General features: G+C 37.8%; 1 protein-coding gene across 2 annotated transcripts; it reads left to right on the top strand.

Moving 5' to 3' along the window:
• Positions 1-10,929: 10,929 nt before the first annotated feature.
• Positions 10,930-14,172, top strand: LOC137936450 (probable pectate lyase 18). Of its 2 annotated transcripts, XM_068781130.1 has the most exons (5): positions 10,930-11,479; positions 11,595-12,261; positions 12,343-12,504; positions 12,624-12,829; positions 13,695-14,172. In XM_068781130.1, the coding sequence occupies exons 1-5, from the start codon at positions 11,346-11,348 to the stop codon at positions 13,900-13,902; spliced, it is 1,377 nt and encodes a 458-aa protein (XP_068637231.1). In that variant the 5' UTR covers positions 10,930-11,345; the 3' UTR covers positions 13,903-14,172. The 2 variants fall into 2 exon arrangements, with proteins under 2 accessions (XP_068637231.1, XP_068637230.1); XM_068781129.1 differs by having other exon boundaries at positions 11,595-12,504.
• The last annotated feature ends 1,354 nt before the right edge of the window (positions 14,173-15,526 follow it).

Raw genomic sequence — 15,526 nt, 5'->3', positions numbered from 1 at the left:
TCTGAATCCACTCTCCTTGCCACTTGGTGGAAATGAATTTTCCCTCTTTTGTCTGCACTGTGGACATTTTTTTCTGAGGTCTACAGATACCTCATTTGAGAGGTCGACTCCGCATCAAATCACGATGGTTGTGATCTCTTGTTAGCTCGAGTGCTCAAGGCAATATCCATTATTTGACCAGCCATGACGTAGCCAAAGTCGATCTAAACCTTCTTGAAAATGGCTATCATCCAGAATGCGTCCACTATAGATAGCCAAAAGTAGTAGCCCTTTCTCAGGTTAAGGACATGGGTCACTATCTCCATAATCACCCGTTGTGCCATGGTGGGCTCCTTAAACTTAACCAAAGATCAAAGGTATAGCCTTCTGAATATTTTGTAAAGACCAAAGATATGGTAGGTCCAGGTGAAGGTCAGTAGGCCAGCTTTCCTTCAGGTAGAGGGTCATACCCATGAATGAAGTCCCAAGTAGATCATTCAAGTTCATAGACTGAATGATTATGGCTGTCTTCTTGACTTAGAAGGTAAGCTTGTGGTTGTGTGGCCCAATCTCCTCTACCTTTAGATTACTGTAAAAGACCTTTACAAGGAGAGGGTACACATGCCCCTCTCTCTAAAATAGGCCTCTATAACTCCCTCTCATAAATTAAAACATCGACCTTTGTCGACTCTACAATTGATTTTGGGGTGAAGACCAAAATATACTTATTTCTCTCCTACCTATCCGGAAATACTCTTTGTAGTTCCTCATTTATTCACACGTTTCATTTCCTTCCGACATCTTCTTCTTGGCCATGATTTTTATTCTAACCATGGTTGAAGGTTTGGTTTTGAGGAGTTTTACCAAAAATGATCGTTTTAACCTCATATTGGAAAGAGGAATCACTCAAAAATGGAAAGAAGACTGAAGATAGAAGCTCTAGAAAATTCAGAGGAAAGGGTTTGAAAGGATTTTGAATGTAGAGTAACCTTAAAAAATCGATTTTGTCCCTTAATAGTCTTTGTTCACACCATGAATGATAGATCAATTGATTTCAATTGATCAATCAATTGCTTAAGTTGATTGATCAATCAATGACCTGTGCAGAGTGTCAGAAATATAATATTTTGATTTTTACTTCACTCTTTTGGCACTACAATGATGGGATGTGTTCATTAAGTAGAAAGTTTTCAGCCTATCTGAATCAAGGTGGGTTACTCATGTTTAGTTCTTTTCGAAGCTTAGAGAAAAGTCAAATCCTAATGGCTTTGTCGACATCCACTAATTATTTTTTAATCTTAATAACCTTGGTTTGAACCAACTCTTTGATAAAGTAATGTCTAATTTCTATGTTTTGATCGAGAGTGGTGAACCAGGTTGTTACTTAGACTTATGGTGCTGATGTTGTCACAATTGACTAATTTTTTTTAACTCGTAGTCATCTAGTTATTGTTTCACAACAACTTCCACATGCAATGTATTTAGCTTTGATAGTGGATATTGGAACCCAGTGTTGTTTCTTGGAAAACCAAGACACAAACATATTTCCAAGTAATTGTCAACTACCACTTGTACTCTTTTGTTAATTTTTGCAATTGGCAAAATCAACATCCAAGTAACCGAGTAGATCAATGGCTGAAGAGTTTGAGTATTAAAGACCTAAGTTAGGTGTCCCAAGTAGATAACAAATTTTTTTTTCACTACCACTATGTGAGGTTCTCTAAGATCAGATTGAACTCAAGCACATAGACATACAGAAGACATTATATCTAGTATATTGGATGAAAGGTAGAGTAGAGATCCTATCATGTTTCTATAGAGTTTTTGACTATCCAAGTGAAGTTTCAAGGAGGAACTCATGGTTATGGTAATTGACATAAAGTTTTCAATGTTGAATCTCTTAAGCAATCTTTTAGTGTATTTGGACTGATTTATAAATACGTCAATGTCGGTTTGTGTAATTTGAAGTACAAGGAAGAATGTGAGTTCACCCATTAAACTCATTTCAAAGTCCTTCATTACACTAGCAAATTTGTCACATTGAAAGGGGTTTGTAGAACCAAATAAGATATCATCCACATAAATTTGAACAATAATCAAATATTGATCATGGTTCTTAGTAATTAGTGTCTTATTTATGCTTCATCTCTTAATGCCTTTCCTTTATAAGAATTCGCTTAATCTTTCATACCACGATGTAGGAGCTTGCTTTAACCCATATAAAGCTTTCATACCATGACGGAGCTTGAAACCGACCTCCAACACGTGCAGCAAAGAAAAAAATTGTTAGAAAATCGTAATCTTAAATCCTAATGCAGAATTTACATCACGATAAAATATTAAGATTCAGAATACATACCTGGATCCATTCCGAAATTTTGTCTTTCTGTTGCAAAATCCCTACGATGAACGGATGAATGGTTTTATGGTATTCCTCAACTAAATCACCTTTATTCCTTTACGGGACCGTTGTCTCACTTCCGGATGGGGAGAAGAAAAACCGTGTTTGATTTAATATCTTGGGGACTATAACCATAATGTGCCTCCTTATATAAGGTTTTCATAATTCCCTATGGTAGCTACTTAATTGGCCCATATTCCTTAATGGGTTTAACAAAATTAGATCACTTAATTTCGGCCCATTTCATTAAATAGTAAATATAATTGAATATTAAATATGTTGCCCAAATCAGAATAGGAAACACGAGTTTCCTCACAAACAACTCCTCTATTAAGTGGTTGGAGAAAGATACATTGGTAATTAGCTGGTTAATAAATAGCATGGAGGAACATGTGGCTAATAATGTGGCCCACCTTGGGACAACCAAACAAATATGGGACACTTGTGTGAAGTTGTACTCAAACACAAAGAACTTCCATAAATTGTATGATGTTATTCTGAACATATTCAATACAAAACAAGGGGACAACCTCTATGAATTCTTGGCATGGTTTCGAGGGCTGATTCAAGAGTAGAAAAGTACTCAGCCCTACTACATTGATATATCCATTCAAGAAAAGTAGTAGGAAGCCTTAGCAGTTGCAATATGTTTAGAAAAAATCAAACCATACCTTGAGGTGGCCAAGACTCAATTTCTCAGCTCCTCAACACTTCAATCATTTGATGACATATGTGCCACCTCATTTCAGATACCAGACCATTCTTCCACATCTCAAACTGGGGTGTCATCTGCTATGTACTCAAGTAACAGGGGTACAACTTCTACCACTAGAGGGCGTAGTAGAAATTACAGAGGAGGCAGACTAAGAGGTAGGACAGGCTCTAGTCCTTTGATGTTTGATAACTGAGTCTACACTCATTTTGGAGGACTAAATCATTTAGTGGAAACCTATGGTAAGCTTCATGATAAATTAGACTGAGCCACAACCAACCAGACCTCTGTTCATAAAGATATAAATGAAGACAAACCTGAGTTACACAAAGGCAAGACGACTATCACCGATGAAGATTATGAATTCTTGCAAAGACTGAAGACTATGATGGTATCTTTTCTTGCATCTTCTTCCACGACTACTGGTTTAGGTATGATCTCGGCAACTTCCTCCTCTTCATCTTGGACCATTGACTCAAAAGCCTCCGAGCATCTGATAGGCAATAAAAGTCTATTACATTCCATGTCTCCCTATTTATCAGAAAAGTTTGTTACCATAGCCAATGGATCCCAAACCAAAGTTCTTGGGAAGGGATCCTCCTCTACTACACATTTGCTTCCGCTTACTATTGTCTTATATGTTCCCTAGCTTCCTTAAACTTATTGTCTGTTAGTTAGTTCACCAAATGTTTCAATTGCTCTATCACCATCTCACCTTCTTCTTGTGCTTTTTAGGATCTAGCAATGAAGCAGGTGATTAGTGGAGGCCATGAACAGGGGGGCCTTTATTACTTGAACTTGTCTTTGGTCACTGCAATTTACACTTCTCAGATAGAGGCAAGATTATGGTATAACCTATTCGAACATCCGTTAGCAGCATCACTTCAACAATTATTTCTTGTTTTTAAAACATTGTCTAGTTTAAATTGTGAAGTATGTTAGTTGAGCAGACACTAAAGGAAATCATATTCTCCTCGAGCTAAAATTAAAGGTGTTGCTCCCTTTTCCTTAATTCACTCTAATGTATGGGGACCATTGAGTGTCTCAAATATTTCACAAGTTAAATATTTTGTCACATGTGTGGATGATTTTACTCGAGTCACATGGATGTGTCTATTTAAAGAAAGGTCTGAGATTTTTTCCATCTCTAAGTCCTTTCATGCTACGGTAAAACACAATTTGATAAAAAAACATACAAGTTTTTCGTTCTGATAATGCCAAAGAGTACCTCTTCGATGAATTTCAATCCTCTTGTCATAATCAAGGCATTATCCATTAGACATCATGTGCCTATACCTCAACAAAATAATGTAGGTGAAAGGAAAAACAAACATCTCCTAGAGGTAGCTTGTGGCCTACTATATTCCATGAATGTGCCCTATTTTTACTGGCCTCACCCCATTTTTACTATCTGCTTCCTTATTAATCGGTTGTCTTCCTCAGTGCTTAAACATAAAACATCCTATTCATTGTTATTTCTTGATGAAGACTCCGTTGCCCTTTCCATGAAAGTGTTTGTATGCACATGTTTTATTCATGTCACATCCCCCCAAAAGAGTAAGCTTGATCCTAAATCTCTTAAGTGTATCTTCTTGGGTTAATCTCGTACTCAAAAAGGTTATGTTTGCTATAATCCTTCTCTTCGGAAGGTACTTATCTCTAGGGATTTTACTTTTTTAATGACACATTTTTTATTCTTCCAAAGTTGCTCCTCCAGGTCTTTCATAAGTTAAAAAAACTTAGAGACCTGTTGTGCCACTTGATGCAGGTCTCATTCAGCCCTCTGAAGCAATGATTAATACCACATCTATGGAGTTTACGGATCCCTCCGAGGTAAGCACATCTTTACCTATCGTATTTGGTCCACAAATTGATACTAGACCCATAGTTCTACGAAATAATATGGTGGAGTCTACGAAGAGTCTCATGAGAAGGAGGTCTCATAGAAGATGTTTAGTGTAAAGGTGTTTTAACTATGTGTTGGAAGATGGGCTCAAGCTCATGAGCTCAAGACAAGAAGCCCACACGTAAAAGGAGTGGCATATGTGTAAAATATGGTATTTTCCATAAAGATGGTATATAAGTGTAAATATGTGTTCCTTTTATGTCTTTTATTTTATCAAGTTGTAGCCCTAAGGGCATTGTAAAACTATAAATAAAGGCATTGGTTAAGAGGTAGGGCATTGAAGCACTCTCCTCTTTTTCCACAAATTCGTCCAGCCCTCATTTTTCTTTTTGATGCAACCCTCTTCTTCCTTAATCCAAACTCTCTCCTTCCACGTTCTTCTTTTTCTCTTCTCCTTCTGTCTTCTTCTTCTTTTTCTTTCTTGTTAATCTAAAGTTTCTTTCATGAGATCCTAAATTCTACACTATGTTAGTCTTCTATTTATGTTCAGTTATTTAATTTTTATATGATTTATCTTTTAGTGTTTGACTTGGGGTGTAACTGGGATACGGGTAGTTTATTTGTAATCTAATTATATCCGTTTCCTCTATTATAAATAGAAGATATTTAGTATAAAGGTGTTTTAACTATGTTAGTCTTCTATTTATATTCAGTTATTTAATTTTTATATGACTTATCTTTTAGTGTTTGACTTTGGGTGTAACTGGGATAAGGGTAGTTTATTTGTAATATAATTATATTCATTTCCTCTATTATAAATAGAGGCACGTTATATTCAGTTATAAATCAAGTCAATGAATTATTTTGCTTTTCTAAAAATTGAACAAATACCTAGACCCCAAAACCAACAAGTGGTAAGAACTAAATGGGTTTTTGGACCAAAGCTAATGAAGAAAAGAAGATAGTGATAAACAAATCTAGGCTAACCAAAAAATATGAATAAACTTTGAAGAAACCTATTCACCCATGGCAAGATTAGAGGCAATTAGAATATTATTAGCCTATCTTTGTTACAATCTCTTCAACTTGTAATGTAAAAAGTACATTTTTAAATGATAACATAGAAGAAGAAGTATATGGAGAGTAAAACAAAGGTTTTGAAGACATGAGCAAGCCAAACCATATACCTAAATTGCACAAAGCTCTATAGGGTTTCAAAATATATTATTTATTAATACCAAGTAAAAAATCCATCTTATGTTATTAATATAATACTTTTTATTTATTAATCATATTTATTTTTATTTACTCTATTGTATTAGTGATTTAATAGTAGTAATTAAAATATTGTTAACTCAAGCACTTGGTTTAATTAACTCATTTTTATAATTAATAAAATCAATGGTTTTAAATTTATTGGAAAATATTATTAATTAATAATATGTAAAAATATATATTGTGTTAAAGTTAGCATTTGATAGATTTTTCTTGTTTAATCATGATTTTTATGTTAAAGAACACCATGTATTATCAATAAATTAATAACTAAATGTATTATATTCGTTTGTGTTATTTTTAACATTATTTATTTATTTTTTATGATTAATCATGTGCATATTTAATTGGCTCACGTAATTAGTGTATTAATATACAATAAACAGTAATCATTAACTAATATAATATAAAATTCAATTAATTAATATATTAATATATTTTTGTTATACATTAAATTAGTAATTCGTGTAGTAATAATGTTTATTTTACCTAATTTAATGTTTAAGTATTATATTTTAATTAAGTATACTCTTACAAGTTACTAATTCTCTTATTTTCCGCATTTTTCTCATTTGGGAACACTAACACTAGAAACTATTTTCCAGTGGACATGAACTCGTCCACACTAACACCAATTTCGAAGATGAAGTTCTTATAAATTATTGAAATGAAGATAAAGATGAAGATGAACTTCAAATTTTATGTTTGTTAACTAACCCCCCCTTTTCTTGGAAAGGAATGGATATAGGCGAGGTAGTGTGAACAAGACTTTTTTCAACAAGAGTTATGGTCAAAACTTGATCATTGTAAAATCTATATGGGCAATATCATATTTGGCTTTATCAACACCTCATTCAACGAAAATTCGCTAAAGTGATTAAGAACAGATTTGAAAAGAGTTTAATGGGTGAACTCACTTTCTTCCTTGGACTACAAGTGATGCAAACCAAAAATGGAAATTTCATGAATCGGTCTCAATATAATAAAGGATTGCTAAAATGATTTAACATTGGAAATCTTAAATCATATTAGCACACCCATGAAGTTATCTCTCAAATTGGATACAAACAACTCTAGTAGACTCATAGATAAAAAAAATTATATAGAAGTAAGGTTTGGGTCCCTATTTGACCTTACTGCTAGTAAACCAAACATTATATTTTTGGTATGCCTATCTGCTAGATTTTAATTCGACCCAAAAGAATGGAACTTAGTGTCAGTGAAAATAATTTTTCATTATTTACTTGGAACACCAACATAGGACTTTGGTATTCAAGTGCCTCTACCATAGACTTAATAGAGTATTATGACGCTGATTTTGTTGGATGCAAAATTGATAAAAACAGTACTAGTGGTAGTTGTGGATTACTTCCAAACAACTTGTCTCTTGATTTTCCAAGAAACAATATTTTGTTGCCTTGTTCACCACTAAAGCTCAGTATATAGTTGTGGAAGTTACTGTGCACAACTTCTATAGATGAAAAAGCAATTGGGGGAATATGGTTTAGAGCAAAATGAAATGTGTATCTATTGTAACAATATGAGTGCAATTAGCCCAAATACTCTCGAACAAAATACAAAGAAATTTGACGCCAATCCATACAAGAGCTGGTTCACACCAAGGTAATCAAAGTTGAATTCGTTCTGGTTGAAAATCAATTAGTGAACATCTTCACAAAGCCATTAGATGTGATTGATTTTGTAAGCTAAGAGAAGAACTACGCATTAGAACCCCAACTTTTTCAAATTAGTTGGATTTTCATAAATCTAGAAAGCATATCCTATTTGTATTATTCAAGAAATGTGGAAAAAAACTATATTATGACATATTTTATATAACATAGATTGATCACTGCAAAATGCATGATCAATCAACTTAAGGCATTGATCGATCAATGAACATCTATTAATCAATCAACCATGGAAAATCCTACTTAAATCATGGTTCAGACTTCATTTTAAACACTCTATTCTCTCTCCTCAAAACCTGAGCTCCAAAACTCTTCCCAAAGCCCTCCTTCCTCTCTCTCAAGACTTATTGAACGCATTTTTGTCAGATTTAGGACTCTTTGCACCACTTCAATATTGTTTTTGCCACTATGCGCCCATCAACACTCACCACTCACCTTGGTTAGTGACTTTCCCATCTCTCTACCTCTCATTTTGGCAGCTCCACCATGGTTCGTACCAAGACAACCTCACATAAAGATAAGGCTCCACAACGGGATGTGGAATGCAGTCCAATGATTGGCGTAGTCATTTCTGCATCAAGATCCAACATAGCCAGTAGGTAAAGTCCTTTTTAGATAGAAGCATAGTGGAATCTACCAGGTTAGACCTTTGATTCTGCATGCATGAGATTGCAAACTTTGATGAGATTTTTTAGGCCTATGCTACCTCCTAGAAGAGAATCACAGCATCAACCCCAATTTGGTAAAAGTTTTTTTTTATATGAATCTTGAGGTAGAAGAACTTGAGAACAATGACCTCAAGTTTAGCTCCTATGTACAAAAGATCTCCATCTCATTGACTACTAGTGAGCTCTACTAGTGAGCTCAATGACTAGTTGAGCAACCCAAAGATTGGGCTAAAAAAGTACATCAAGGAAGACAGTATTTAAAAGTAACCCTAAAATTTATGATTGAAAGGAATTTGAAATTTCTGGGAGCATCCAATGCCTTCAAGAAAGCAAGTTCACAACAAGCGGAAAGAGCAAGCCAGGAGTTATCAGTTACCACAACACATTACTATAATTACGTAGAATCATCATAATTACTAATATTTACTTAAATCCTATGGCCTACCACATCCATGACGTCTAAACTTGGATGGCAGGCAGGACATCCCAAAGGAAAGGTTAAAAGGTCCTCGAGCATTAATTAGAGCATTATCCACCGAATTCTTTCCCTATCAGAACTTTCGACAAGTAAATGTATCTCTGGTCAAGAAAAATAAGGGCCACTTGTAGAGAAAAAGTACTTAATAAGCGTTCATCTCACTTAATTCTTTCCCTATCAGAACTTTCGACAAGTAAATGTATCTCTGGTCAAGAAAAATAAGGGCCACTTGTAGAGAAAAAGTACTTAATAAGCGTTCATCTCACTTAAATCTCCTTTTGACCTTTGGCGTCTCATCTCATCAGACAGAGACCCTTAATGGGTCCCCTCTGCACCCACTTCAAAAGCTTCTTCTCGTTCAGACCAGAGATGCTTCATCGATTTGTGGGTTCATTTTTCTCATGGATGCCACAGCTCGCTTTTCTGTAACCCATTTAATTTATGTAGCCGGATGTGCCTTATTTAATTGATTTGTCTTTAAAAACTGTTTAATAGATTAGTTCCTTGCATGAAACCTAACGAAATCCTTCTGTTTAGCCATTTTGTGTAAGATTGGTCTCGTTTGAAGGACCTATTTGCTGAAGCTATGGATTGGTCTTTAGGGTCTATTTGAAACCTAAAAAAAATAAAAATAAAAATAAAAATAATTTTTTTTAATTATTATTCTAAAAAATAATTAATAAAAATAAGATAATGATAAAAAAATTTTACTAACGATTTTTTAAATAATAATGATCAAATTTTTATTTTATTTTATTTTATTTTCTATAAAACACGTCATCAACCACCAATAAAATATTTAGAATTTGAGAATTGAGATTGTTCAATAGAGTAACAAAGCAGCAGGAAATTAGTTAAGAACAGTTAAATCTGACTTACCGCTTTAGGGATTAAACTAACACCCCCCATCCCATGCAGGTGGAGAGGCTTAGCCAGGTCAGTGTTTTTGATAAAAGACAAACCAACCACAACCAATTTAAAAAAAAAAAAATTAATAAATTTAAAATCTTTATACTCATTAATCCATACAAATGTTCTTTTCTAACTAATAAACTTTAAAATCTTTTCTAACTAATAAACTCTAAAATGTTTGTAAAACCATTCCTTAACACGGACATCCCCGTTTTGTTGGCAAAGAATCTTTCCCGACAACTCCACAACCGTGTTTTCACCGGCAAAAAACACAGGAAACTAAGGGGCACTAGACAGATCAGAAGCGAGTAGACACTCCTAAATTGTTTGGTTAAAGGCGTCACTCGCTTACCAGCAAGTATGAAGCGCATAAGCAGGGAAACGTGCCAGCGGCGGTAGTGGGCCCCTGAGTTTGTGATCTTCTGTGGCCTCCAATCACATGCCCGCCCTTGCAACAACAGACGTCCCCTATTTCTCTCCCTACACCGTAAAGCTTTACATAGGCCAGAATTGGTCAAATTAGAGGACGACCCTCAGACCCGTCCTTATGATGACTTCAAGGGCGCCCGAGTTCCCAATTCCGTGGTCGTGAACCCCTCACCCTCCACTCGTACACCTTGCGACCTCCCATACCCCAACATGGTTCGTCTCTTTTCCCAGTTATTCTGCGCGCCCTGTTTCTTTCATCAATACCAGAGGGTGAGTTTAAGCTTGAAGCAAGATGAGAACTCGAGCATGTGCATAGAACACGGAAAGCACATATCCCGTGATTTTGGGACTGGTTTTAATGGGTGAAAGAGGGAATTTTTACCGTTCAATAATTTGTTTGGACTTGGAGCATCTCGTAATTCGCAACCGCCCGTGTCTCAAGGAAAGACTAAAGAGTGCAGAAAAATGTTTTTTTATTGATAAAAAGTGTAAGAAAGAGGAATCGTTTTCCGCCGGAATGACGATGGGTCGGCTATTGGATAATAAATCGATAGCAATTTGGATCCACTCTTCCTCTGCTTCCGACTTGCGACGAGCTCAGAATATGATAAAAAAACACTTCACTTACGAGCTTTGCAATTCGAATTTGGCCCTTTCGTTTGCTCTTCCTGCCCTTTCTTTGTTCTGCTTAAAAAAGAATGATATGTTACTTGATGACTTAATACAAGCAAGGTAGGCTTGAGGTGAAAGCGAGAGAGAGGCCTGGGGAAGATGCTCTCCTCTCCCTCTCCCTCTCCCATTCTCTCACTGTTAACCCTAACTCTATCTCCATACATTATTAGTTTTGTAATCATGAATATTACACGACAACCTATTTGGATGATTTTTCCCAACAAATCCAGCTAGCGAACATCCCCTTGTTCATTCCAGAACAAGAAATTTCTTCGCATCACGATGCTTCTAATCACCTGCATTTGTTTGATTTGGCTCTCGAATGCCTTTCCGAGCTATCCTGTTGAAGCAGCTTACAATCTCACCCTTCCCCATCAGCACCCAGACCCTGAGGCTGTTGTCCAACAAGTACAAAGGTAGCTGCTTACATCAAAAGTCTTCCATTTTGGGAACGACGACTCTGTTTCATGCTCTGTTTTTTTTCTCTGTTTCGCACTCTGCTTCTCCTCATTTCTGTTTTTGGAATTGCAGGAGCTTAAATCATTCGGTGTCTAGGAGACGGGCGCTACTGGGTACACACGAGGAGAAGGACTCGTTTTCTTGCCTGACCGGAAACCCCATTGACGACTGCTGGCGCTGCGACCCCAACTGGCAGAACAACCGGCAACTCCTAGCGAGCTGCGGGATTGGATTTGGGCGAAATGCGCTGGGCGGGAAAGGGGGGCAGATCTACATGGTGACGGACTCGTCGGACCGAGACCCGGTGAGTCCAACTCCGGGCACGTTGCGGTTTGCCGTGATCCAAACGGAGCCGCTGTGGATAATCTTCTCCGGCAACATGCTAATCCGGTTGAAAGAGGAGCTGATCGTTAACAGCTTCAAGACGATCGACGGCCGGGGTGCTAATGTGCACATTACAGGGGGAGGATGCATCACCCTCCAGTACATCTCCAACGTGATCATCCACAACGTTCACATTCACCACTGTGTATCGACAGGGAACGCGAACGTGCGGTCGAGCCCGACACACTGGGGGTGGCGGACGAAATCGGACGGCGACGGTATATCAATATTCGGGGCGTCCAACATCTGGGTGGACCACTGCTCGCTTTCCTACTGTAAGGACGGTCTGATCGACGCCATCATGGGGTCCACAGCGATTACCATATCAAACAACTACTTTTCGCACCACAACGAGGTAATGCTGCTCGGTCACAGCGATGACTATTTACCCGACTCCGGGATGCAAGTCACCATCATCTTCAATCACTTCGGGCAGGCTCTGGTGCAGCGCATGCCCAGGTGCAGGCGCGGCTACATTCACGTCGTCAACAACGATTTCACGCAGTGGGAGATGTATGCCATCGGCGGCAGCGCCAATCCCACCATCAACAGTCAGGGGAACCGCTACATGGCCCCTTCTGACCCAAATGCCAAAGAGGTAAATGCATCTTTTTAGTACTAGTTCTTCTGCTCTCTCTCTCTCGCTCTCTCTATCTCTCTCGCTCGCTCTCTCGTATTTACAATTAATTGGTTTGTTTTGGGTAAGTTATATCTCAGGTGACGAAGAGAGTGGAAACGGAGGAGAGAGAGTGGAGCGGCTGGAACTGGAGAACGGAAGGCGATATGATGGTGAATGGGGCCTTCTTTGTGCCATCTGGGGAGGGGTTGGCTGTCAAGTATGCCAAGGCTTCCAGCGTGGACCCAAAATCCTCAGCCTTAATTGACCAGCTCACCATGAATGCCGGCGTTTTGGGTGGGACCAGGTATTCGCTCTTTCCGCTTTTCAGTTTGCTTCCTATACCTCTGTCACTAGATTCTACCAGATCTTTTTATCCTAAAAAATAGTAGTTATTAACCTGGAGTAAAGCATTTAGAGCCATGCGCAGCAATGTGATCTTTTACGTTTGGTCAGCCTACTCTCGACGAACACGTTCCCAGTAAGATCTTCGTAGTTCCAAAGTGATCTTCGTAGTTCATGTAGCAGAGGTGGGAAACCAAAATTTTAAGAGCATCTTTAACAACCGGCATTGTGCGATCGGTCCCTGCTAGTTTGTGATCGTCTCATACGAACTGAATACTGATTGGATTACATCTCCGAATAGGGACGTGGAGAAAGAGATTTAATTAGTATCCACTATCCACATCTTTTAGAACTGAAAAATATCAGGAGAAAGGCAAAAGACCAAAACGCCCATTTTCTCAATGTCCCATGTCAGTCTCTATGGTAGCTTTTCTTTTCCACCTCTGTTGATAACATGGACGTTACTTTGTATCCTGTCTTATTTAATCGAGACATGAAGTGGGTCGGTTCCGGGTGCATCTGTTATGAGACCAACTGGAGAAGCTCGAAGCTGCAGTGGCCATAGACTCCTTCCCTGAACCCATTTCTTAATGTTATTTTCTTAGTTCCATTCAAATTAGTTTGGATGCGTTGTGCAGCAGGGGTAATGTGTGTGAGACCCTTCAACGGCCATTGACTCCCCTCCCTGAACCCCATTTCTTAATGTTAGTTTCTTAGTTCCATTAAAATTAGTTTGGATGCGTTGCTTAATCTCAAAGATCAGGAGTTTGTCCAATGGCATGGAGTGATTGCTGATTCGATGTTCCTTGTTTCGTTGACTGATGCAGGGACAACAGCAAGAGCATCGCCTACCCGGGTTTCAACAACGGTGGGTCTAGCGGCGGCGGGTCTGGTGACGAAGACGATGGGTTTTTTGGAATGACGTTCGGGAGCGGCGCCGGCGCGATACCGCCTCCCTCTTTCATTTTGCCATGTCTCACTGCCTTTATTCTTTCGCTCTTTTCATGGTTAAACTCCTCGAGCACCTCCTCATGATACAAAATTGACACCCCACGTGTGATTGGAGTTGCAAGGAGAGTGGGACGCGACTTTAATGGTGTCCGGTGACTATGATGAAACGCCACCGCAGCTCTCTCTTCTTCTCACTCGTTGTCACTGGATTGTATTTGGCCATTCTCTCTTCCTATGTAAATATCAATTAAAGGTCGCCACGGCTACTTAAAAGGTTAATAGAATGACTTGCAGACGTTCATATCTTTGATTCAGTTGACCCGATCGATAGGCTATGGTAGATAGTTGAGCACTAGAGCTTGAACTTGCGTTGCGCAGAAGCTCTTGCTTTTTTGTGTTTCTTGGCATCTTTTATTGTTTTGCGAAGGCTGAAGAGAGAATTATAGTTTTTTCCTTCCTTTTTTTCTTTACATGTCGGCAAGTGGGGATGTCTGTGACGAATGAGTGTGGGATCGACGTAGATGCATCAAAACATGGCGGATAGGCTGTCCACTTCGGCAGCTTTAGCTTTTGCTCTTTTTTGCGATTCTTAGACGCAGATTGTGAGGATTCTTTCCAACATGGCATGTGCGGAGGAAAGAAAATTCTGCAACATGGCTTTCGCTCTTATGTGCCTGCATTGCAGACTGTTGATTTTGATAGACTAGTCAGCGCGATTGACACCCTGCGTCCTAATCACATCTTGGGGCATATGCCAAAATAGCACATCTTGTGTAAGGCATACTACTGAACTACTCCTGCTATGCAGATATATAATAGGTTACTTGAGAATTTGAGAGGTTTCACATTTAAGCATTTTTTAGTGTACAATATCAAAAGAGATTGAGTTTACCTTTTATGGCCTTAGGATATAAGTCTCAACAGTGAACTAGTCTAGCCTACTCAGATAATATATTGTTTAAGAGCATGTATCCGAGAGTAAGTTTAAAATAGGGGTGGCATCGAGTTAAACCGAACTCGAACCTATATAAGTTAGAGCAGGACTTGATTTAACTGTGCATAAAATATATATCAAATAAAATGTACTTAAAACTATGCATAAATTTTACTTAAAATTGGGCATGACCTCTATACATAAACCCTACATAAAATTATTTATAAATACTGCATAATAATATGCGTAAACTTTATTCAATAATCAAACACAAAAAATTAAATAAAATATCAATATCAAAATTTTGCCTGAACCAAATGTTAAGTTAGATATTTTTCTAACATGCTAAGCAATAGGCAGAGCTGCAAAACCGAAGGTATGACGCCAACATGGAGAACCTCATGTGGACAAGATGTTTCTATAACATAACACAAACTAATTTGTTGGATAACATGCAAAAAAATGTAACACGAGCCCCAAGCTCAAATGCAAACAGCTAACCTATTCTCTTGAGATGTAACAGAAACAATGCAACTTTCATAATCTTTTGCTCACGCAAATGATCAATTTCTTTACAAATTTTCATAGAACTCTAACAACATCTCTGCCTGTTGAAAGAGAAATGTTACAAGTTCTACAAGATGTTAAATACTGTAAACCCCAAACCCCCCCCCCCCCCCCCCCCCCTTCCAAAAAAAAAAGAACAAAAAGAAAATCATAGAATATCAAATACCATGAATATCATATTCTCCTTTTTGGATTGTTACATCTTAA

The sequence above is a fragment of the Aristolochia californica genome, unplaced genomic scaffold (assembly GCF_029961685.1).
Source record: "Aristolochia californica isolate CCGP_79_NKW_82.1479 unplaced genomic scaffold, dmAriCali1.0.hap1 SCAF_7, whole genome shotgun sequence".
Lineage (NCBI taxonomy): Eukaryota > Viridiplantae > Streptophyta > Magnoliopsida > Piperales > Aristolochiaceae > Aristolochia > Aristolochia californica.
This window is presented reverse-complemented; position numbering and strand designations above follow the sequence as displayed.